At 36.5% G+C, this 25,104-nt stretch overlaps 1 protein-coding gene across 2 annotated transcripts in view; it reads left to right on the top strand.

Moving 5' to 3' along the window:
• The window catches only part of aplp2 (amyloid beta (A4) precursor-like protein 2), a 52,212-nt gene extending 30,294 nt beyond the window's left edge, over positions 1–21,918 (top strand). The window contains exons 6-17 of one of the 2 annotated variants that reach the window (XM_060877675.1): positions 23–219; positions 342–509; positions 1,870–2,003; positions 2,140–2,214; positions 4,466–4,624; positions 7,964–8,092; positions 10,771–10,870; positions 13,851–14,015; positions 15,547–15,632; positions 17,949–18,026; positions 20,292–20,465; positions 20,616–21,918. In XM_060877675.1, the coding sequence (XP_060733658.1) occupies positions 23–219; positions 342–509; positions 1,870–2,003; positions 2,140–2,214; positions 4,466–4,624; positions 7,964–8,092; positions 10,771–10,870; positions 13,851–14,015; positions 15,547–15,632; positions 17,949–18,026; positions 20,292–20,465; positions 20,616–20,729 (1,579 nt within the window). In that variant the 3' untranslated portion in view covers positions 20,730–21,918. The remainder of the gene's footprint in view (positions 1–22; positions 220–341; positions 510–1,869; positions 2,004–2,139; positions 2,215–4,465; positions 4,625–7,963; positions 8,093–10,770; positions 10,871–13,850; positions 14,016–15,546; positions 15,633–17,948; positions 18,027–20,291; positions 20,466–20,615) is intronic. The other variant, XM_060877676.1, reaches the window with a different exon arrangement.
• Positions 21,919–25,104: the final 3,186 nt, after the last annotated feature.

Raw genomic sequence — 25,104 nt, 5'->3', positions numbered from 1 at the left:
AAACATTTTGTCAACCTTACAGTGAGCCAGAAATGGATGAACAGCCAACCCAGAAGGAAGCTGAGTTGTTTGATTATGAGGGAGAAGATGACAATGACCAGTACCACTATGTGTATGAAGATGAAGATGAAGACAAAGAGAGTGAAGAGAAAGAAAGGAAGAAGGAGAAGGCCACTATTGAGAGCCAGGACAATGACATGTCTCTCCAGGAGATTAAAGGTTAGTAACACCAATCTTGAGTATGCTTTTTGTAGTACATACATATTAATGAATAAGAGGCTCAGGTTTGTTGGTACAGAGGGTACCACTCTATACTACACTAACTGTAGTCCCTGTGTTAGCTGTGTGCTCCCTGGAGGCAGAAACTGGACCATGCCGTGCCTCCATGCCCCGCTGGCGATTTGATATTCACCTTGGGAAGTGCGTGCGCTTCATCTATGGAGGCTGTGCTGGGAATCGCAACAACTTTGAGTCTGAGGAGGACTGTATGGCTGTGTGCAAAAGCCTGAGTAAGCCAGCAAAGACACAACCTCACCCTTTTCTTTGTCAGTATTGGCTTATGCACCAACCTAAAGGGACTTAATTAATTAAGCTTGGTTATTTTTTCTCTATATGCAAAATGTTGTGACCGAATAGTGAATAGTATTTACTTTCTCTTTGTACCAACTTAATTCACATAATTATTGTTCTGTGAATTTAAGAAGCTCCGTCATATGAGGCAATAGAAAACAAGAAGTGGTGTCAAACAAAGACTGTGGTGTCTTTGATAAGTAAAAGAAAAAATTGTAAAAACTCCTGGAGACAACAAGAGGAAAATCTATTCATCAGAATCAGACACAAAAGGAACATCCTCATTTTTTGGAACTAATTGTTTATGCACTTATTTTACTATCCAGACAGAGATATTACTGTACTCCAACCTGGAGACATAAGGTCGAAATAGTATTTCTGCATCATGTAGTGACATATTTTTTATATTAGCAGTATCCTATTAATATTATCTACATAAGCTTCAAATGTGCAAAAGACTGAAGTAAATAATCACACCAGTCATTTTCAGCTGTTCATGATGCAAATAAATGGCTGATTAGTGTTACTATATAATCAGAAAGCTTCCTTCTAAATGTCTTTTCTTACTTAAGTAATCAACATCCAGTTTCTTCACACATTGCTTAAACAATACAGAAAATGTAAACTGGGGGTATTGTTTGTGTTTCTTTAAAATATAAATCTGCACTTGCATCTGCCTTCGTTTCCTCTTCAAATCCCTGACACAAACTCAGAATGATTTGTCAAATAATGCCCAAGTGAGGAAAGAGTAATTCATAACAGAATTTTCTAGTCTGTCAATAATCTATAGCATCAAAATCTGCACTAAGGTCAGAACCCAGTAATAGATAATTTGGTCTCAGTACTGTGATGAGACCTAAATCCTTATAGATAGATCTCATGAATATTATTCCTATGCAAGAATGAACATAGCTTCTGTGCAACAACATTTTTTAGGACTCTGAATATAGGACAGGTTTATAAATTATAGACTGACTGCTGACAACTAGTTGCTTATGATTCCAAATATTCTTCTGCAGTAGAATATCATTTCAAGCGGTACGTATTTTAGCATTTATTTATTTGATCATATGTATTTTTATTGTAAGAGACTGACTTCTCTACAAGAGTGCCACTGAGTGTTTGCTTGTTTTTGTCTGCTTTCCTTTTTTCCATGAACCTTTCTAGCATGTCTGACACTATAGAGCCAGCTAGAGAGATGAGAGAGATGTTTTGTCTATGTAGTTGTGCTTACCTTAGTACCATTTATCTTATTTGACTTTCTGGTATTCAGTGTGCTTCTATCCTTCGTCTCTTTAGCTCTGCCCTCCACTCCACAGCCTATGGATGATGTGGATGTGTACTTTGAAACTCCAGCCGATGATCAGGAGCACAGCCGCTTCCAGAAGGCCAAGGAGCAGCTTGAGATTAGACACCGCAACCGCATGGAGAGGGTAAGGAGAGAAAGGGGCTGTGCGGAAGGAGAGAAAAAAGAAACTGGACTGGGAAGATAAATGATGGATAAAAGAGCACACGATATACATATATACACTTGCATGCTTACCTCTGCCCTTTTTCTTTATTTCTCAGGTGAGGAAGGAATGGGAAGAAGCTGAACATCAGGCCAAGAATCTGCCAAAGGTAGATAGACAGACCTTGATCCAGGTAAACACATCATCCTTTTTCAAAAATCGCAAGCCACTAAAGAGCAGAATTGCACAGCAATATGAATTCTGCATATTCTTCTATTTTTGCTGCTGAATTTTAAGAGGAATACCACAGTAAACAGTAGCAGGAGAGATTTCATGTCTGTTGGGCCAGGGTTTGGCCTTCATGATCATTTTTAATGGAGAATATATATATATATATATATATATATATATATAATTATATATATATATATATATATATATATATATATATATATATATATATATATATATATATTAATAAAATGTAGTTTATACTATATAGATATATATTATTATATATCTTGGCCTTGAGATTTCCCAAATGGGAAAAGAAACCTTTTCTTTTTTATTGCCATGTTGACTGCTTGAGTACATTAGCATCTCTCCATTCTGCTCTATAATTATATAAATTGTCCTTTATGCCAAATGGAGTTGAAGGCTTTTTAAATTATGCTCAACAATTTCTACTTTGGTCTCATCAGACAAAAACAATGATTTATAATAATTAGCAATGTTTTGATTGGGCTTTTTTTCCCTCCCCTTCATTTTCTGATAAGAATTACCCCCCAACAGGAAGAAGTGTTGAGAAGAGATTGTTGTTCCTACATTTCTCTGCTCAGCTTGAAGATCATTTATTCCTATTTGAATCAGGATGTGGCTGGATAAGCCAAGTTTAGTCTTGTTGAGGAGTTCTAACGCTTTTTTGGAGGCTGGTTCACTTGCTCTGTTTTTAGAAAAGAGCTTTTTCTCATCAAGGAATATTCCAGCAATGAAAATTACATTTGAAATTTTGGTGTTATTTAAGCCTTGTCTTTCAACTGTCATTTTCTTCTGTGTTCTTGTCTCTGGTTGTGTCTAGTAGATAAGGTCTAAGATCTCTTTGATTGGGTTTGGGGGATTTGTCTGGATGGGTGGAAATTCCCTACATTTAAGGAGTTTGTGTTAATCGCCCATGTTTTTTTTCTTTCTCAGAGGTTATTTGCTGCAGCTAAGTTTGTGAAAGTTTGCTTGTAAATCTTTTAAGTTAGGTTGTACCACCCATTACAAATAGGGAAGTGTTTGAACAGAGCTTTCTATCAGCCACTTCCTAGTTCATATACAGAGTGTCTCTGGTCTCTCTCTCTCTCTCAATAACCTTGGAAGCGAATTTGTGAGGTCAGACATTGATGTTGGACAAGAAGGCCTGGCTCGCAGTCTCCTCTCTGATTAATACCAAAGGTGTTCTATTTCAGGACTTCACACCAGACTCGCTCACCTTTGTCTTCAAACTGTTCCCACTAAATTGGGAGCATGAATTATTCCAAAATTTGCTGGCATCCTTAAGCATTAAGAGTTCCTTTCACTGGAACTAAGGGGCCAAGCCCAACCCCTGAAAAGCAACCCCACAATATAATCCCCCCTCCACTAAACTTTACACTTAGCACCATGCAGTTAGGCAAGTACCGTTCTCCTGGCAACTGCCAAATGCAGATTTGTCGGCTTGCCAGACAGGGAAGCATGCTTTGTCACTTCAGAGAACGTGTCTCCACTGCTCTAGAGTCCAGTGGTGGCTTTCTTTACTTCACGGCGCTTTGCATTGCAGTTGGTGATGTAAGTGATGGAAATTTCACAAAAAGACTTATTGCACAGGCAACCTATCATGGTACCACGGTTGAATTCAGTTTGCATGTGTAGGTGCTTGTACACTTGTGTCTATGGAAGTGAGTGGAACGCTTGAATTGAATGATGTGGTGGGGTGTTTGGGGGGGGGTTAGGATGTGTGTTGCTGACTGCAAATGGCTGTTTAACTTACTCCTCACTGGTTGTTTTACAGAGATGATATTGCAGTTTTCAGCCATGCTGTAGATATTAGCTCTACTGTGAATTTTGTCAAAAGTCTTTTGATCAAAATCAGATTACCCTCAAAGCAGTATCATTCTATCTGTATATGTGTGTGTGTGTGTGTGTGTGTGTGTGTGTGTGTGTATATATGTATATATATATGTATGTATATATATATATATATATATATATATATATATATATATATATATATATATATATATATATATATATATATACACACACACACACACACACACACACACACACACACACACACACACACACACACATATACAGATAGAATATATATATATATATATATATATATATATATATATATATATATATATTATATATATATAAAAAATCTCACTCTCTGGCTCTCTCTTGTCTGTGTGCAGCATTTCCAGGCTATGGTGGAGTCCCTAGAAGAAGAGGCAGCCAGCGAGAAGCAGCAGCTGGTGGAAACTCACTTGGCTCGGGTTGAGGCCATGCTAAATGACCGGCGTCGTTTTGCTCTAGAGAACTACCTTGCTGCTCTGCAAGCTGATCCACCCAGGGTTAGAAAACACACACACACACGGTTTATCTGAAAGAGAGAGAGAGAGAGAGAGAGAGAGAGAGATATCTCATTCTGCAAATGGGAGGAGCATGTGACTGTGTGTCTCCAACGTTTAGTTTTTTACCTAAACTGAATGTTTTTTTTAAAGTGTAAAAGTGGGTGTAAATGTGCAAACCTTGCTAGCCTTCAAACCTTTCCCCATCAGCACCTACCAATTATTACATATTAAGACTAACACAAGAATATGATGATTGTGGCTTGCAGCTCAAAAAAATGTATAAAGCGTATTTCAAAACATTAGAATAGTTAATTTCCACTTTGAGCGAATCGCTTTTTTCGCAGTATAAACACCACGATTCTCCCAGTCAGGTTCAGTACACTCTACCACAACTATGAGGTTAAGGTTAGACTGATTACTTGACAGATGTCCAGAAGACACTCATTGACACCCTCCATAAGCATGATAAGCTACAGGATATCTTTGCTTATATGGCTGAGTGTCACAGAGTGCCCTATCAAAGCATATTCATGAAAAGTTGACTGAAAGGGCAAAGTGTGGTAGGAAAAGCTGCACAAGCAACAGGGATGACCAGGGATGTCAAGTCACTCCTGAACCAGAGATAAAACAGAAGTGTCTTACCTGGACTTAGAAGAAGAATTGGTCAAACTCACTGGTCTTACTCAGTGGTCAAATGTCCACTTTTCAAATGAAAGTACATTTTGCATTTCATTTAAAAATTAAAGTCCCAGAGTCTGGAGAAAGAGAGGTGAGGCACTGAATCCAAGCTGCTTGAAGTCCAGTGTGAAGTGTCCACAGTCAGTGATGATTTGGGGTGCCATGTCATCTGCTGGTGTTGGTGCATTGTTTTTTTATTAAGTCCAAAGTCAAAGCAGCCGTCTACCAAGAGATTTTAGGGCACTTCATGCTTCCATCTTCTGACAAGCATTATGGAGTTGCTGATTTCCAGAAGGACTTGGCTCCTGCCCAAAATGCCAAAACTACTCAGAACTGTTTTTCTGACCGTGGAATTAGTGTGCTTGACTGGTTGGCCAACTCACCTAAACTGAGCCGTATCGAGAGTCTATGGGGAATTAAGAGGAAGATGCGAGACACCAGACCCTGCAATGCAGATGAGCTGAAGTCCGCTATCAAAGCAACCTGGGCTTCCAGTACACCTCAGCAGTACCACAGGCCTGATCATCTATATGCCATGTCACATTGACGCAGTTATTTGTGAAAAAGGAGCTCCAACGAAATATTAAGTGCATAAATCATACCTTTTACCCAGAAGTTTTACTTTTCTGTGTTATAAAAAATGTCTTTGATTATCCTATCTAATATTTTGAGATACTGGATTTTTTATTTTTTTGAGTTGTGAGCCATAATTATCAATTATATCTATATATCTATATATATATATATATATATATATATATATATATATATATATATATATATATATATATATATATTTTTTTTTTTATTTTTTTTTTATTTGTGTATGTATGTGGAAATATAGTTATTTGATATATAATATATTAGTTATTTGATCCCCTGCTGATTTTGTAGATTTTCACCTTACATAGAAATTAACGGTCTACAATGTTTATGGTAGGTTTATTTTAACAGAAAGGGTCCAGAAAAAACATTAAAGAAAGGTTATAAATTCATTTGTATTTAATCAAGTGAAATATTTGACCCTCTAACAACCAGCAAGAATTCTGACCCAAACAGACCAGTTATGTGTACATGAGGTAAAATTAGTCCTGGCCCTTTAGTGCTCCTAATCATACTACAACTCATTAATTGTTAATAGACACACGTTACAGAATAAATCTGTTCCATTCAAACCTCTCCACCACCATGGGCAAGACCAAAGTTATATTTTATCAGTATTGGTGTGAGGAAATAGTAAGGACAGCCTCACATTTAGTTTGTGCTTAAAATGGATAAAATTACCTACAGGTGTATTACATCAGTTGCAAATTATTAGAACATTGTTTCAGAGTATTTTGAAGAAGGCTTGCTTTAGTTAAAACTCAGATATTTAGTTTGGTTTTCTCTTAATTGTTGAAGTGAGAGGTATCACCATGGGTAAGATCCAAAGAGCTCTCTGAGGCCTTCAGAAAGAACATTTTCTATGCTTATGTGTCTGATAGGGAATATAAAAAGATCTCAAAAGAATTTGTAATCAGCCATTCTACTGTCCAGAAAATCATTTACGAGTGGAGAACATATAAAACAACATGACATGACCAGGTCAGACCAAATCCACTTCAAGGGCAGACTGCAAGATGCTTAAAGAAGTCTTCAAAAACCCTACAGTATCATTACGGGACCTTTAGCAAGCTCTTGCTGTAGTTTGTCAAAGTACATGAATCTACAATCAGAGAGAGTCTGCACAACTTTAATTATCATGGGAGGTGTGCAAGGGAGGAAACCATCTGTCTCAGCATCAACCATGCTGTCTAAGAAAAACATGAGGGCAAGACTGAAGTTTGCCAAAGAACACAGAGACAAAGTCCATGACTTCTGGAATAATGTGCTTTGGACATATGAGTCTAAAATTAAATTATTTGGAGGCCAGTAAAGTGTGCATTTTTAGCATAAACCAAATACAGCATTTCAGCAAAAGGAACCTCATACCAACTGTGAAACATGGAGATGGAAGTGTTTTGGTTTGGGGATATTTTGCTGAAGCAGGGCCAGGCCAGATCATCATAGAATCCACTATGAATTCTATATTGTATAAGGTGCTTGAGTCCTTGTACATGTCAAATAAATTGAAGCTGAAGCAGAACTGGACCTTGAAACATGACAAAGACCTAAAACACCAGTAAATCCACCAAGGACTCACTGAACAGTAAAAAACATGGTTCTGGAATGGCCAAGTCAAAGCCTAGATCTACATCCTATTGAGATCCTGTGTAGTGATTTGAAATGGACTATGCAGAAACTCCTCAAACTCCTTGTGAGAAACTCCTCAAACATCACACAGCTGAAAGAATTCTGCATTGAAGGGTGAAAGAAACTTTTTTCCAGTTGATGTCAGAAACTGGAAGATGGCTACAAGAAACACCTTATTGAGGTTATTTCAGCCAAAGGGGGAAATACTAGCTATTAGGGCATAGGGTGTCCTTATTTTTTCCTCAGTTTGGTGATTTCTTTTGTTTAATAAGTAAAATCAAAGTGATTTTTATTGCTTGCATGCTCATATAAAGAGCTGAATATTTAATGGGGTGTCCTAATTTTTGTTGATGACTGTGTGTTTTCCCCCTCTCTTTTCTTAGATAATCGAATCATTTAATTCAGTAATCCTTTTCTTGCTTTCTACAGCCATACCGTGTACTCCAGGCTCTTAGGAGGTATGTTCGTGCAGAGAATAAGGACCGACAGCACACGATTCGTCACTATCAGCACGTGCTTTCCGTTGACCCTGAGAAGGCAACCCAGATGAAGTCCCAGGTTCTCTCTCTCTCTCACACACATACACACAAACTAATTTATTTAAAAAAAAGTGTGTGTGTGTATGTATATGTGTATGTATATGTGTGTGTGTGTGTATGTATGTATATATATATATATATATATATATATATATATATATATATATATTAGTTTTAAAGAAGTTCATGTCTGTGTAAATGTAAATTTTTTTGTGGTTCTGCAAACATGTCTGTGTGTGTGGCTCAGAGAAAACTGTCAATCTCCAAGCCTCTGCTGGAGGGTAAAGCTCTTGGTTAGCTTGGTTGTTTTTAGAGATTTGATTGGGTGGAACCTTGGAATCAAAACCAAAGACATGATTTGCATACTAGGCTAACTCATCATTGCATGTTTTTTTTTTCTGGAAGGGAACAAGAAGCACAGAGAACTTCAGTCTTTGTGATCAGGATTGCATAATTTTGCCTCCTTTTAAATGTCTTTGTTCTCTAGTTTATTTGTTCATTTAGGCTCAGATCAGCTTTAACTAGTAATCTCAGCCACATGTTGTATAACTGACTGGACATTCGAATTGGCAAGCACTGTTAGAGGATTTGGGTTTTATATAACCCAGTCTGTGCTTCTGTGTTAGTTGTTGTCTCAGAACTCTGTTCTAATTTCTGTCTGAGTTGCAAATTGCATTTTTCATAAAATCTAAATTGTATGTTTATGGCTGAGAATTAAGATAATAATTCATATCTAATGCTCTTTATGACCCATTTCTTTTTATTTTTTTATTTGTAGAAAGCGATATGCAATTTCATTCCTTTATTGGACTTAATTACAAAGCATGTGTAAACTTTACATCTTTAAACTGTAGGTCTGTTTGTTCTTTCTTGTGGTTTCTTCTACTGTTTTTGGCTTCTATAACATTTGGAAAATTTCCACAGTGTGACAAAAGTCCAGTTTAGTCTCAGATTGTTAGATCTGCGAAAACATATGTAAATGTTTGTGTCTTTGTGCTTGTGGTTGTAGACGCATGATAAAAAAACAGTATTAAAACACATGGTTGGGGAAAGTAGTTCTTTCCCCAAAGTATCAAAATCTTCTGCTCATTTTGAGACTGGTACTAAAGACACTACCACTTTTTGTGGTCCTAAAGTGTACTTTACTTTTTGCCACATGCTTGGCACTTAAGCTAAAATTTGCTTTTATACCAGTTTTGTACATAACACGCAGTTTTTTGTGCACTTTGCGGCCCAATTATGCCTGAAAATGTGTGCAACCAGCTTGGTATGTTTGTGTGCATGTGTATGCGTGTGTGTGCACACTAAAGAGAGAGCAGAAGAGATGGGTAGAAAGAAATTACAGAGTTGAGGTATAAACAAAGGAAATTTGAAGTTGAGTTTTTAGGATAAACATCAGTGTCAGTGCCATCTGCTGTTGGATTTTAAGCATTGCATTAAAATGCAATGCATCGAGCCTGCAGTTATGCTGCATTCAAGTTACCCAGTTATTGTCAACATTTATGCCTTTGAAGTACAAAGAGGGGTATAGAAAAAAGCAGAATACCTCCATGGTCATCTTTTATTATAAATATTATTGTAAATGTTAATAGATTTTAAAAAGGGAACAGCAGATTCTTCAAGTTAGGTACAGGTTGGGCCTCTATTGTTCAAACTTGTTTGTCCAGAAAATTTCACAGATGAGATTCACAAGGTGAGAGGGTTAGGGTTAGGGTGTGGATGAGATCTGTAAAATTTGGAGACCAAGTCAATACCTTGACCTCTTTTGTCAGGTTCATAAAATCATTCCTAAACATTTTTTTGTAATGGGGCAGGGTGCATTTGTCCTGCTATAAGGGGCCACTTGGAATTACGCAAGCTATCTGAGGCAGCGTGATGCTCTGGGCAGGGTGGGAAACCAATGGGTTCTGGCATTTATGTGGATGTAAATCTGTCATGTCCCACCTACCAGTCTGTCTATCTCAGTTTGGCCCACAATTTGTTCACTCATATCATTGTGCGTGCCTGATCCAGCACACCATCACCACTTGCTGCCTACTATATCCCACACCTTGGCTGATCAGTGTATAACACAAAAAAGTGCTTCTGTGTTTACTGCTGATGCTGTAAGCAGTCATGTTGATTTGGCATCACTATAAACAGGGACGGAACTCATAATTCCCACTCATAGGCCAAATGAAGGCTGCAGGCCTTGTGTTTGACACGCGTGACATAACACTTTTTTCTGATTAGCTTAACTCTGAACTATTAATGAACATAACATGCTTTGAGGCAGTTACTTTCCCAGTCTCAGACTTGTTCTCTATGCTTCTACCTCTGGTTCTGCTGCCTTGTACTGCATGTACATTGTTGGACCCTTTCACACTCTTACTCCTCTTTTCTTTGGATAAACCCTGAAACTATTTCTCATTACCGGCTAACAGCTCATACCAGTCTGAGTTTTCAGACTCCTTTCTTATCTGAATTTAGGGTATGATAATGTTTTACGCATATGAACCTCCATATGACATAGACATATATAGATTTACCACCAAATCAGATTATGCTTTTTAGAAAACAATTCCTACACACTAGCTTTAATATGTAATATAATGCACAAATGTAATATTTAATATGAAAGAGAGCCTACCTGGTACATAAATGTGAAGCTGGTCACACATTGATTGTAAATGTAATACAAGTGTTTGTGCATTCTAGGTGGTGACCCACCTGCGTGTGATTGAGGAGAGGATGAATCAGAGTCTGTCTCTGCTCTATAAGGTGCCCTATGTTGCAGACGAGATCCAGGATGAGATTGGTAAGTGTGTGGCTGGTGAATGGAGGAAATGGTTTATACCCAGTAGTTAGTCATGTGTGTGTGTTCACTTTATAAGACTACCTGCACATTCATGCTGGTATCTAATTAGCCGTGTAAAAACATGCAGATATAGTGATCAAGAGATTCAGTTAATGTTCACATATTACCTTATATTTATAGCATTTAGCAGATGCCCTTATCCAGAGCGACATTTTTATCTAATTCTTTTTTTTTTTTTTTACAACTGAGCAATTAAGGGCCTTGCTCAGGAGCCCAGCCTTGGCAGCCTCGTGGACTTGGGAATCAAACTCACAACCTTTGATTGGTAGTCCAGCACCTTAACAACTAGGCTACCACGTCCCTCACATCAAATGTGCAGTCTTGGTGACCTTGATCATGGCATGACTGTTGGTACTAGAAGGGCTGATTAATTAAAAAAGATCTGCTATGATTTTCACACAGAACATTCTCTAGAGCAGGGCTGTTCAATTAGTTTGTCATGGAGGCCAGTTCATGAAAAGCATCCCAAATGAGGGGCCAGAGCGACTTGGCTTTCAATATGAGCAATGACACAGCAATATAGGAGCCCATATGAACCCAAGAAAGCTTTGTTTTACTACATTTAAACATGCTTGTGTTGTGTTTAGAATCTGCATTACAACATCAGTGCATTGTAAGAGAGCCATATCACACTCATTTAGATTTTAACTCATTTAACAGTGATTTAAGCCCTCATAACAAAAAAAAAGCTCACAATATGGAAAATATCATAGTTTTATGGTATTTTTTGTCAAAATAAATTATTTTAGTATGCTTATTTAAACTAAAACAGCCGTCTCAATAATAATAATAATAATAATGGCAAACATTTAGGCTGCCTTCTAATGAGAGAAATGACAGCAGTGAAGAGCAGAGAAATCGGGTGTATATGTTCTCATTGTAGCACACATACAGTGGTGCTGGGCTGTGAGGGATGTGAGATTGCTCGTTTTGCCGATGCCATTCATGTGTGAGAATGATGATTTGCACGTGTAAGTGGAGCTAGGGTAGTAGAATAGGGTTAATGTTGTTTCACTTTATTTCTACCTTCATTTATTTATTTTTTTTTAACAAAAACATCAAAAAATTAACTAATGATGCTAATGTTCTCTAGGAAATTATACTAATGTTCAGCCATTAATAGCAGTTTGAATCTGTGTGTGTCAATCTTTTTGTTTATATATGTGGCCAAACATTCAATGATGTGTAAACTTTTGATCAGGGTTGTTTAGGTGATTTCAGTTATCATTAGGTTTTAAAAAGGAGTCAAACAAGTGTGTGATAATTAATGACTTCAGATGGATGGATATAAATATATAGTGCATATCGTCACTGTCGGGCGGAATCCTCGTATCTCCAAAACCATTGTTTTTCAGGAAATTAAAAAAACGCCGTATTTTTTTTAAATTATTAAACATTGTATCGTTAAAGTTGTTATTATACCTTATATTGCTATCATATACTGTTGTGTACCAACATTAACACAACATTTTCCCAAAGTCACGTTTTATCGGAGATACAAGCTTTGACTTGGGAGCAGAGAGATACAAGATTATGCCGTCATTGATAAGAATGGTACGGACACAGACGTCGCTGCTGCCAGCAGTGTTCAATAAAGTCTGCGGTCACGTTAAGCCTTTTGACAGAAAAGGCTTCAGTAGTTAACCAAAGCTAATGACTGTAGTTACATACATCTTCCTAAACTCTATTTTAAAGGTTTAAGAGCTATAAGTGATGCAATACAAAACACGATATGCTGATTAGGCTGTCTAATAGGTGGAAATTAGTCTAATCTGCTCGCAAACTTACCTTCGTGGCTCACGGGTTTCTTTCTGCACAGAAGCATTACAACTATCGATTTTTAACAAAACAGGCCTACTCAAATGTATCTAACCTAACTATTTTCACTTGTTAGTGTCCAAAAAACAGTTTTTTACATGCACAGTGCCAAGAGAGGCATTGTCTATAAGTAGGCTGACTTAAAGTCAGTAAAATAATAATAAAAACAATAATTTAATAGTGGTATCCAAAACATTCAATTTAATTCAAATATTATATTATAAAAAAACATTTTAAAACGTCAATGAACATGTATAATAAGCAGTAATAAATAGTTATTTAAAATACATGAATAACACAGATAAACATCGATAAAATCATAGTTAAAGGGATAAAAAATTAAATTAAAGTTCAAATTATCGTTTCACTACATTATACGGCATGTTTACGTGTAATAACGAGGCAAAAAGCCAGCCAGCTTGCTTAAAGTGATTAGCATGACGGTTGAACATAACGGTTTGCCTTGACATTGTAAGATACAATCCTATCTTATCTGCAGTGCACAGGGTTTAGTCCGCGTTGCAGTGGATTGTCTTGCGCTAAATTCCTGTCCTCAGACGAGCACCAGAACTAGCGGGGGTCAAGATTTTTTTTTCTTTGAGCCCCACGAAAATCACTTTAGATATCACTTTAAGACGTGTTGATTCGTTGCGACTCTTAATCTTGAGGAGAAACATGCCGCGCAGCTCTCCCGCGGAGTGAAGAGGTGGAGTTACGAGATTTCTCAGACAGTTGAAGTGTCCAATGGAGTTAAGAGATTTGTGTTCAAGCTATTTTCAAGACTTTAGATTGGTTAATAACTTGTAAAAATAACAGATCAACGTGGGGACTGACCAATAGCATCGATATGTGAAAAAATATGAAATTGACCAAATTTGGACATACGAGGTTTCCGCCCGACAGCGACGATATATACTGATGGATGGATATATATAAACAGCAACAGTACAGTGGGTGGAACAGACATGACATTGTTGCCTCTTCATCCTGTCTGTCTCTTTATTCCTGATTTATTCACCAACATTCTACTTTCTGGTTCTCTCGCATTCATTTTCTGTGATTTGCTTTATTTTCACACCTTTTTTCTTATGCTCTCTCTCAGATGATCTTCAGGAGCAGAAGGCAGATATAGATCTATTCCTTTCCGCAGAGTCACAACCTGATGTCACCGTCTCTTCTGAGGAAAGTGTGGAGGTCCCGTCTTTCAAGGGCAAACCCTTTCGCCCTTTCCAGGTCAACACCCTGGGCTCACAGTCTGAACCTGAAGGTAAGTTCCTGTCTGTATCTGTTTTAAATTTACTTCTTCAATTCTACCTACAGCTCTTCCACTCAAAATTTTTCAAGAATGTTTCATTAATGCTGGTTAGTCAGGAATATTATTTCCAAGACTTCTGGGCTGTGCGATGGAGTGTCGGGAGGCTTTCGGGATGTACTGAAGCTTGAGCACGGTCTTCTAAGAGCTTGCCTTTGACAATCTGCTGCTGCTTTCTGCATGTTCACTTAAAATACCAAGCATTTTTAGCTGAAATCTTTTTTGGCTTTCTTTCAGTTGTTAGGCACAGCTAGATAATCCTGTTCTCTTGGGTTTCTCTTTCTTTCCTTCCCTTCCAATTCCTATCTTTTTTTTTTCTTTTTTCCTCTGCTTCTCACAATACCTAGGCGATCTCTCTGATCCCCCACGTGCCTTCAAGAAAGGTGGGTCTTTATAGCTGGTTGTCTTGTCAATCCATCGCTTCCTTAACACTTGTCTTTCATTGTTGCTTTTTTTCTCAGTTAAATTTCCCCAATTTATTCTCTATTTGCTGCTTTTAGGATTGTTTCCTTTGTTGTATATCTTGTCTTCCTTTAGAACTGACTGCTTACCTGATTATTTGTCCATTACCTTTGTGTCCCATTCAGCCTCCCCTTCTCTGTTGGCTTAAGAGATTTTTTTATTTTTTTTAAATCACTTGGTTTGTTAGTTGGTTGGTTAGTGTTCACCAGGTGTTTTTGGTGCTCCCATTGCAAGATATTTGAGTTACTAAATACTTCATGACAGCTCAAAACAATCTGGCCATTGACCTGGGACCAAAAAATTGTCAAACTCGTCTGGGTTGTAGAAGACACATTAAAAACTCACATTTTACATATAGAATAATGGCTCTGGGTTGTGTCAGTAAATAAGTGGTAAGTTTATCTAACTTTGTTGGCTAGATATATTGTATATATGTATAAGCTATAGTGCAATTTGATTTTGTTAAAAGTGGGCAAATTCCAAAAGACTTGTTTATAGCTTTAAAGAGAAAAGAAGTCTGGTTTCAGGTCTGATTCCGGCTATTTCTTGCTAAATAGTTAGGCATTTTCTTTGTTCACCATTTTGGCTGGATGTTAGTGAAGGTGACAATTTATCCTCATCCTGGAGTTTGTATCAATACCCAGTTGTGACGTCGTTTCACTTTGAAACTTGAGGATAACTGGCTAGTGATTAATTGTTAATCTGATATGTAAACTTATATTTAATAATATGACTTGTAATCTTATATTTACTGGTTTGTTTGGATGTCATGCTAACATTAATAGCATGATGATAAAAGAAAATAGTAAAATGCATAGATTAGTTAATAGTAATAACAGATAAATCTGTAAGTTGTGATTAAGGGGACAAGCACTGGCTGAACTGGCTGTTTTTTTGTTACATGAAGAACACTGAAAAACCAAATTTTGTTTGTGTTCGTCTCATGATTCTTTATCTCTACATTTTGATGCATTCAAATATAACATCTAATATGTCAGCTTTGTCGCTGTTTTTTTTTTTGTAGGCTCTGGAATGATAAATGGTCTGGATGGTTTGATTGGAGCGGAGGAGAGAGTTATCAACAGCAACAACAAGATTGGTGACAATGAGGTGAAAAACTCATGGCTTTTCTATCATAGTACACATTCATCAAATTAAACTATCCTAAAAAACTAACTCTGTATACACTAAATGGCCAAACATTTGTGGACACCTGAATTTGCATGTGAAGTGAGTGTCTTTCCTAAATATTTGAAGTACAGTATTCTTTAAGATGTCTTTGTATGCTGTTGCATCAAAATCTCCCATCACTGGAACTAAGAGGTCCAAACATGTTCCACCAAGTTAAATGAATGAATTTGCTCCTCACTGTAACATTTACTGGCAAAAAAAAAGAAATACTTTGGTAATGCAATAATATTTATGTACATTCATTTGTTATTTTATATTGTACATTTACTACACCTTTCACATATACCATTTATTAATTCCCATATAATACTATTTTGCATTCTTAAATCATTCGATCATTCTTAATATGACACTAATCATTGCATGTCATATTTTCCTTATTTCTTTCCAATACCTACATCCTTGTTCTAGACTTATGACTGGGATGCACTTGACTGAGTGTGGTGTTGTCTGTATGCATGCCAGCTTGCCTCTTTCTGTAAACCTAGAGGTTTGTGCAGGAAACCTGAAAATCTGTAGAAACATTCAGAGTCTGAGTGCGGGCCTGTGTGGTATTTGGGTTAAAACATTCTGCTTGAGATGATGGCATCATAATTACTTCTTGGCTTTACTATCAGGGTACAGACAGATGAATGAAAGAACTCTTAATTTTTTGAGCAGTGTACAGTGCATCCGGAAATTAAGCAAACACTTAATCATCACTGTATAACCGTAAGTCAGGTAAACTTCAGGTATAGCAATCTGTCCAGTACGAAGCACAGGTGATTGTGATTCACCCGCTTGGGTGCAACTGAAAGTGATGAGTGCACTGGGGAGGTAACACCAAGACACCCCATCAAAATGCAATGATTTTGTAAGTGGTGGCCACTGAAATTTGCTCTCATCCTACGTGACCTGATTTGTCTCTAGATTTGTGGGTTTTTTATTTTAGTGTCCTTGTCACTTCTTGTAGAAGGAGGCAGTACCTGCCACCCAAGCAGGTTGCACAGGTAGTCCAGCTCCTCCAGGGTGGCAAATCCATACATGCCTCCACAAGGAGGTTTGTTGTGTCTCACAGCAGAGTTTCAAGAACACGGACAAGACACCACAAAACAGGAAGTTAGCAGGATCCGTATCTGCTTCTATGTGAAGAGGAACATGATCACCACAAAATGACCTCCAGCAGGCTGCTGGTCCAAACTATCAGAATCAGACTCTATGAGGGTGGCAAAGAACACCAGAATTAGCAGGTTTGCTATTGGTGTTACTGCTTCTCTTCATGGACAAGAGAAGGTTCACACAGAGCACATGTGACATATGTGAAAGAGTGTGGAGATACCCTGGAGAATGTTTTGCTGTCTGCATCATCCAGCATGACCTGGATCCATAATGGTGTGGGGAAGAATATCCAATGGAACCATGTTTCATCCTGGTGCATGACAATGCTTGGCTTCATGTGGCCAGAGTGTGTAGGTGGTTTCTGGATGATGGTCATTGATACCATTGACTGGCCCTCAGGTTTCCCAGTTTTGAATGCAACGTATAACCTCTGGGGCCTTTTGTATTAGAGCATCTGAGCCACCAATCTGCCACAGACTGCCCAGGAGCTCACTGATTAGGAGATCTAGGTCTAAGAGGAAATCCCTAGGACACCATCCACCATCTCACTAGGAGCATGCCCAGAAGTTGTTGGGTGTGCAAACAGGCACATGGGGGTTATTTGCATGATGAGTTGCAATGATCAATTTTTTTGATCTAATTTTTTGTTCAAATTTTTTTTTTTTTTTTACTTTGATTGAAATCAAACACAAATGATTGATGATTGTGCTTTCCATTGCTCATTGCATTCTGTTCTCAACAAATTGCACAACGTATATAAGTAAAGATTTTTAACTTGAATATTTTGTTCCTTGAGATCCATAAAACGGAAAGTCAACTACACTCCATGCCTCCTCACTTCTTCACATATGTCTTTCTGGCTGAACTGGTGAAGATCCCAAGAGCTACGTTTCAAATTCTATTGGAAATCCTTCCCAAAAGAATGAAGGCTGTTGTAAGAGGGGCAGACTCCAAATTGATGCCCCCGAATGGAATGTCTGCAAACTGTTGCATATAGTATATGTCTAAATGCCATCGTGTGCCACTTTGGTATTAACCCCTCACTTATGCATGCGTAAAGCAGCTTGGAATATGGCCCAGACTGTAATTACTAAACTCCCAGAGTGAATAATTTCAGCTGCCTGTCTGTGTTGACAGGTGATTGATGATTCATTGGGTGTTAAGGAAGTGGTTTACAGTACTAAGAAAGTCAGCATTTTGAATGTTGAACCTCTGGTGAGTATTTTTCCCCTCCACTCCTTGGTACAGCAGCCCTTTTGGTTTTACAAGGACCATTTTTGCCAGTTTGTTGTCTGTATATTCAGTCCCCTCTGAAAGTTATAGGTAGTCCCCTCTGTATTGTTTTTACTATACACTGAAGACATTTGAGTTTGCAATCAAAAAATGAATATGACAAGATGGCTTATAACATTTAGTTTTCTTTTCCTTATATTTCATGACCACTCAAATTTAAGGTTTGAAGATTTTGAACAGATAATCTTAAAGTAAATTAAAGTTAACACCTTTATATCCCTTGCCTGTAATAACTGCATCAAGTCAATGAGCCAGTTACATCAAAATACAGTTGCATTCTTCTTTTGTGCTGCTGGATTTATCCAGTCTAAAATCTCTCATTGTTTTTGAATCTCTCAAATGTTTGCCCCTATTATGAAATCCTTTGTTGAGCTAGCTGTGTGTTTTGCATCTTGCTGCATGATTAAGTTCTTAACAGTTAGATCTATTTCTCTCAGGTTCCATCAATAAAGTACAGTGGTCCTGTTTCAGAAGCAGCCATGCAAACCCTGCCTATTGAAGGTTGTTGATGTCAACAACCCTTTTCTTGGCCATCTTGTTCAGTGTCTTCTTATTATGCCAGACATTACAATTTGTTATAAAGGCCATGCCCAAAGCTAGATTTTCACTCTTTTCTTAGCTTTGAAATGACTTGCATTTCTCCCATAGATGGCTCTTTGGTCTTTATGTTGGTTTGTTTATTTAAAATAAATTTTTAACAGGAGAAACCCACAGCAAAATATTAATATTAAGACACCTAATTTGCTTAAATATTAAATATAATATTGCAACAAGGAACGCATGTTCCAGTGCTTCTGATCACTTAATTTCTTTTGATCACATCTAGGTATATGGCTTCAGTTTATAACAAAAACAAAAGAATTAGCCTTGCTGTTCCAATACTTTGCACACACATGCACACACAAGTTCAGTAATTACTAAAATGATGTGAGTAAAAGACACCTAGACTATTTAATTATGGCACAAAATATGTATCATCTTATTCAGTTATATTAATATATCAATTTACATTTCCAAAAAGCATGATTTGAGTGTATTGCATGTGAGTATGAATGATCACGTTCTCTACTTTCCATGCATTTACAAAGTTCATCTTCCATCCATTACAATCTTAGTGAATCTGTCCAGTTCTGCATATACAAGCAATTAACGGCTGTTCTCTATTTACCTTCCTTCTTGGAGTTAAACTCACTTTCTGGTCACAAGCACAACCCTTAACCACCAAGAAATAAAGAAATTGGTGATATTATTGCTTCAAAATAAATAATAATCTATGACACATTATCATGTTTTATCAGTTTTGTATTCTTTACATTGACTAGAATGAACTGTATACTACAGTGAGCAGTCTATGGACAATGTATGTTTTATATATAATTTATCTTTAGTTTGGTCAGAATCAGAAATGATATGCTTGCTAGGAACAAGGTTCATAGTCAAAGGTCATATAACCTTCCTATATCCTTATGCTATGTGTGAAGGAGCTCCTGAATTCATTCAGACAGTACTGCAGTTTAGCTTAGTGTATAATCCTTTCAATTTCAGCATTTTCAAATGAACTGCAAGATGTTTTATATCATTTCACAGGATGCACTGTTTTTTTCCTCTCTGTGTACTGTATTTTTCTTTCCCTGTGTTATGTATTTTAACAATCCTGCTTAATGTCTAGAGAATATCAGATGCTAAGCAAACTGTACTGAGATACCAATATCTGCTTCAAAATGTTTTCTAATTTGAATTTTTTTTTCCAGCACTCAAAAATACATATAACACTAAATTTTAAACAGATTATGATGGTGAAAGCAATCAGATAGAATATAGGTTGATTAACAGATAATTAAGTGACTGAATAGGTTTGTTCTGCTTGAGGGTATTTCTGATTACGGGGTTTACATAATATTACATATATTACAAAATACATAATACTTTTTTTTTTATGTAATTATTTTAAATTTCCAATTATGTTATCTGTTAGATTATTCACATTAGACTGTGTGTAAACATAGCTAAATGTCTTCATTTGAATAGTAATTTATATATATATATATATATATATATATATATATATATATATATATATATATATATATATATATATATATATATATATATATATATATGTATATGGAAAAGGTTTTGCCAAACTCTGAATGTAAGTGTACTTCTGGTTTGTTTCTGTTTTAACAGTTTAGTCACAAAGGGAACCATGAGATATTTCGCCCCCTAGAAGATTTTAACTTTCAGATTGGTACTCTGGTTTACTTTCTGGTGATTACAGTTGCTATAGCTACTGTGATTGTGATCGGTCTGGTCCGTCTAAGAAAGATGCAGTATGGCACCATCAGCCATGGAATTGTGGAGGTCAGTCTGAAACACACACAGGCTTCTTTTAACACTAGGCAAATGGGATAACATTGAAAAGTGTATGGATTTGTACTTGTGTAGAAATCATTTAATATGATACATTTGTTTTTTTTTGTTGTTGTTGTTGTTTTTTGTTTTTTTGTAAAGGTTGATCCTATGTTGAGTCCTGAGGAGCGTCACCTGTGCAAGATGCAGAACCATGGCTATGAAAACCCCACCTACAAATACCTGGAGCATGGTGAACATACTACTGACCAATAATATAATTGTGCTCTTAGAATCAGAATTGCATATTGAATTCATTAAGATTCAAAATCAAGTTATTTAACACTGCTACTAGTTCCATTATTGCAACTGCTGTATCATGGAGCACTGTTTATAATCATAAACTGAATCTTTTAAATGGTAATGTATTGAATTTTTAAATCTAATTAGGAATCCTCTGATAAATCTGATTATGAAAACCTTTTGGTTTTTCCTTTCAGTAGCTTGCTTGTACATGCAGGTTATTTGTACCAACTTAAATGTATAGTAATTCAAGACAAGAAAATGAGTGAGTTTATTTCTTTTATTTTATGTACTTTATTATTATAACGATATTAAAGATAGTATAAAGCAGGTGTTCCATTTCTTCATCGTTATTTTCTGAATGTTGTCATTTAAGGACAGGTTTGGTTAGTTAAAATGTCTGTTGCTGCCGCCTGTACAACTTGTCATAAGCCTGTTGAACGTTTGCGTGGATTGAGTGATGAGAGGGTCAGCAGCCCAGGCATGCTTGCTTTGTATCAAGGGAAAAAGAATTGTTTCAGAACGCGTATGTTAGTCACTACATTTGGTCAAAATTGTATACATTTAAGACTGTGGGTGTTGATTATATTAAGGAAGAGTGGATTATGGTTAAAAGCATACAGTAATTTTAATGTAATTTATCATACATGCACACGCATGTGATACTTCAAACATTCTAACTGACTATTTGAAAAATTGACTAGTGCTCAACTCACTACAATTAGGCACTCAAGAACATGTAGCGATTGCATCCATAATGTTTTTTCACAAAAGATCAGGCAGTTTTTGAAACTAGTAAGATGCTGGTCGCTGATTGCAAAAAAAAAAAGTGTGATGAGACCTAGGAGCTGGAGACCTCCATGCAACATTTGGATCTTTCTTAAATCTGGTGAAATTCTACAAAAAAGATGTTTTAACATTTTGCTTTTTTTATTTATCACTATTTTTAAAGTTCATAATTGTTTGTTTCTTTCTTCTTCCTGTGGCTGTCACTATGCACCCAAATGGCTTTCTTGAACCCTGTATTTGCCTGCTTGATTGTGGGAAGGGTAAGGGGACATTTAATATAAGATGGATATATTGGTGGAAATGTATTTGATTCCTTTGAAAACAACTTTGTGGTTACAGGCAGGAAACATCAATAAAGTCATTTCCATAGTAACATGGTCTGCTGCAATTTTCTGATTCTCCTGTTTGGCTTTGTTCTTATTTTAATGTTATTTCACTAATTACAGAGTTATTTTAGTAGTATATTATGGCAGTATTATTTTGATAGCAGCAAAATTAAATTATAAAATGACAAATCTCTGTTTTGGTAAGTAATCTGAAGTAGACTAGTGACAGTTCAGTATCTGCAGTCACAGTTGCCATTTTTTTCAGTGATTAGTGGATGCAAAACTGTTGGTACAAAGACAGTTCAAGTTCAACTTTATTTCATTTCCCGAAGGCAATTTTGTTGCAGCATACAGGCATATCACAAAAACAAAAAAACAAACAGAACATAAAGAAACAACACATTCACACAATTCACAAAGAATTAAAAAACTTTACCTTGTATTTAAAAGTTTAACAGCTGATGGAACAAATGAATGTTTGAACCTATTTGTTTTATTAATGATCCTGTACCTAATACCCGAGGGTAGAATCATTATACATAGGGTGGGAATCATCTGCTAATATAGTCTGGGCTTTCCCCAAAACCCCTCTGCAGTATAACTGGGCCATAGACATCTGCTTCCTCCCTGTTATTTTACTTCCCTGATTTATAATTCTCTCTAAACTTCTCTTATTTTTAACATTTAGAGAATTAAACCAACACACAAGTGAAAAGGACAGCAATGATTCGACATAGGATCTGTAAAACATACTCATCAGTGTTTTGTCCACATTAAATGACCTTAATTTCTGCAGACAATACAATCTTTGCTGCCCCCTCTTACACAAAACCTCAGTGTTTGGAGAAAAGGACAATTTATTGTCCAAAATACTACCCAAGTGTTTATACTGTTCCACACTCTCAATACTCACTCCATTTATACTAGTTTGTTGGAGTTGAATAGGTTTCCTCTGAGTACTAAAATCAATAATCATTTCCTTAGTTTTGAGAGCATTTAGTTTTAAGAAAGCATTTTGACACCAGCTCACAAAATCAACCACAGGACCCTGCATTGTGTCCTCCTCACTCAGTAAACTGACAATTACAGAATCATCAGCAAATTTTAAAATGTGTCTTTTTTAAAACTACTCCTACAGTCATTTGTGTATAAAATAAACAATAGAGGGGATAGGACACACCCCTGAGGTGACCCAGTAGATGACACCAACCATTCAGAAAAGCAATCATTAACTTTAACTCTTTGTGTTCTCTGTACAAGAAAATCCAAGATCCACCCTACCAAACTGTAATTCAGCTCAAATTCATTAATACGTTTCTCAACTAAAATATGTGGCTGAATGGTATTAAAAGCAGATGAGAAATCAATAAAAAGTAATTTAACAAATGTTTTTGGCTTATCCAAATGCTGAAGTACTAAGTGTAAGAGAGTTGCTACTGCATCCTCTACACCTCTCTTAGCCCTATAGGCAAATTGGAGGGGATCTAACAAGCTCTGAGTTCTTTGCATAATCTCTCTCTTTACTAAATGTTCAAAACATTTCATCACCAGAGACGTAAGCGCCACCGGTCTAAAATCCTCTATCGTTCGTACATTTTTCATTTTAGGTACTGGGATCACTGTAGACTGCTTCCACCGTGCAGGTACTTTTTGTTGTTGAAGGGACAAAACAAAACCTGACTGCTCCGGACATTCCCTAAGTAGTCAACCACTAATATTATCAGGCCCAGGCGCTTTCCTAATTTTACACTGTTTAAAAATGGTTATCACATCTTCCACATTAAAAAACATGCCATCATACTCCCATTTAGCATTGACTTTACATTCATCTTAAAATCATAGGAATCAAATCTTAAGTAAAAATTATTAAATTCCTGTGACAGAATTGCATCTGAACTGAACTCCTTCAAACTAATTCTATTTTTTGTTTTCCTATTTTCTTGACCTGTTATTAAGCGCATCCCCTCCCAAACAGAGCCTAAATTTCCCTTACTTAGTTTTAACTCAAGATCTTCCTTATAGGCTACTTTAGCTCTCTTAATTTCCTGTTTAATTTCTATTTTTAGCCTATCACGTTCCTCAATATTTCATTCTTTAAAAGCCCTATTTCTTTTTAACAGAAGTATCTTAATTGATTTTGTGGCCCACGGCTTACTGTTTGGAAATATTCGAACCGTTTTCTCAGGAATTAACATATCCTCACAAAACGTAACATAATTACATATTACATCACTTGCTTCATCAACATCTGGATCAGTATCCATAAAAACTGTCCAGTCTGTACATTCCATGCACCCTTTTAAACATAGTGTAGCATCTTCAGACCAGTCTTTTATCTTAATTACCTGACTTCTCTCGTTTCAGAACATGTATATCCAGTTTTATATACTGGAACAAGTAATACCATATTATGATCTGAAGTTCCCAAAGGTGGTTTTCCAAATGACTTATACGCTCCTTTAATCGATCCATAGCATAAGTCCAAAATTTTATCTTTGCGTGTTGGGCAGGTCACATACTGATTTAAATGGCCCAAGGATTTCACTAATGTACAATTATTAAAATCTCCAAGAATAAAACTGGGTGCGTCAGGGGATGTAGACTGCAGTTCATACACCACACGTTCAATCTCCCTTGAGATCAACCCTTCAGTGGTTTTTAAGTGGTACTATCCACAGCAATTTTGTATATTTAGGCCATCCTAGCCTGTGTGATGCCATCCTCAGCATCAGCAAACCCCAACCAGAGGTATGGTATCATTATGGTACCAGACAGGTACCATAAACAGACAGGTCCATAGAGCTTACAGAGTGATGATCACTGATTTCTCAGGAGTTGCATGTGGTTAAGTAGACCAAGAGAGAAAGGGAAAAGGCAAAATGTGGTAAAAGGTAAATGTGCTAATCAGTCATCAGTGATTGTTCGACAGCCCTAATGTCTAATTCTCAGTCTGACATTTTATGCTATGTTAATATTACACAAACTAAAGATCTAATATAAACTCAAAAGAATTTGAACAGATAAATCACACAGAAAACATTATCAGACTACACAAATGCTAGAAACAAACATTACTTGAGGGTCTCATTATAAACTATTACATTAAAAATCTGTTAAAATCATTTAAAGGACATAAAGTAACTGCAATTTTAAATGAGTAGTACTGTATTAAACTAACATACTAATATTTAGCAATTAATGAGTAATTGTTTTTATTGTAATTGTTTAATATT

This window comes from Tachysurus vachellii, chromosome 9, assembly GCF_030014155.1.
Source record: "Tachysurus vachellii isolate PV-2020 chromosome 9, HZAU_Pvac_v1, whole genome shotgun sequence".
NCBI classification, from domain to species: domain Eukaryota; kingdom Metazoa; phylum Chordata; class Actinopteri; order Siluriformes; family Bagridae; genus Tachysurus; species Tachysurus vachellii.
The sequence above is the reverse complement of the archived record's forward strand: the minus strand, read 5'-3'. Positions and strand labels throughout refer to the sequence as shown.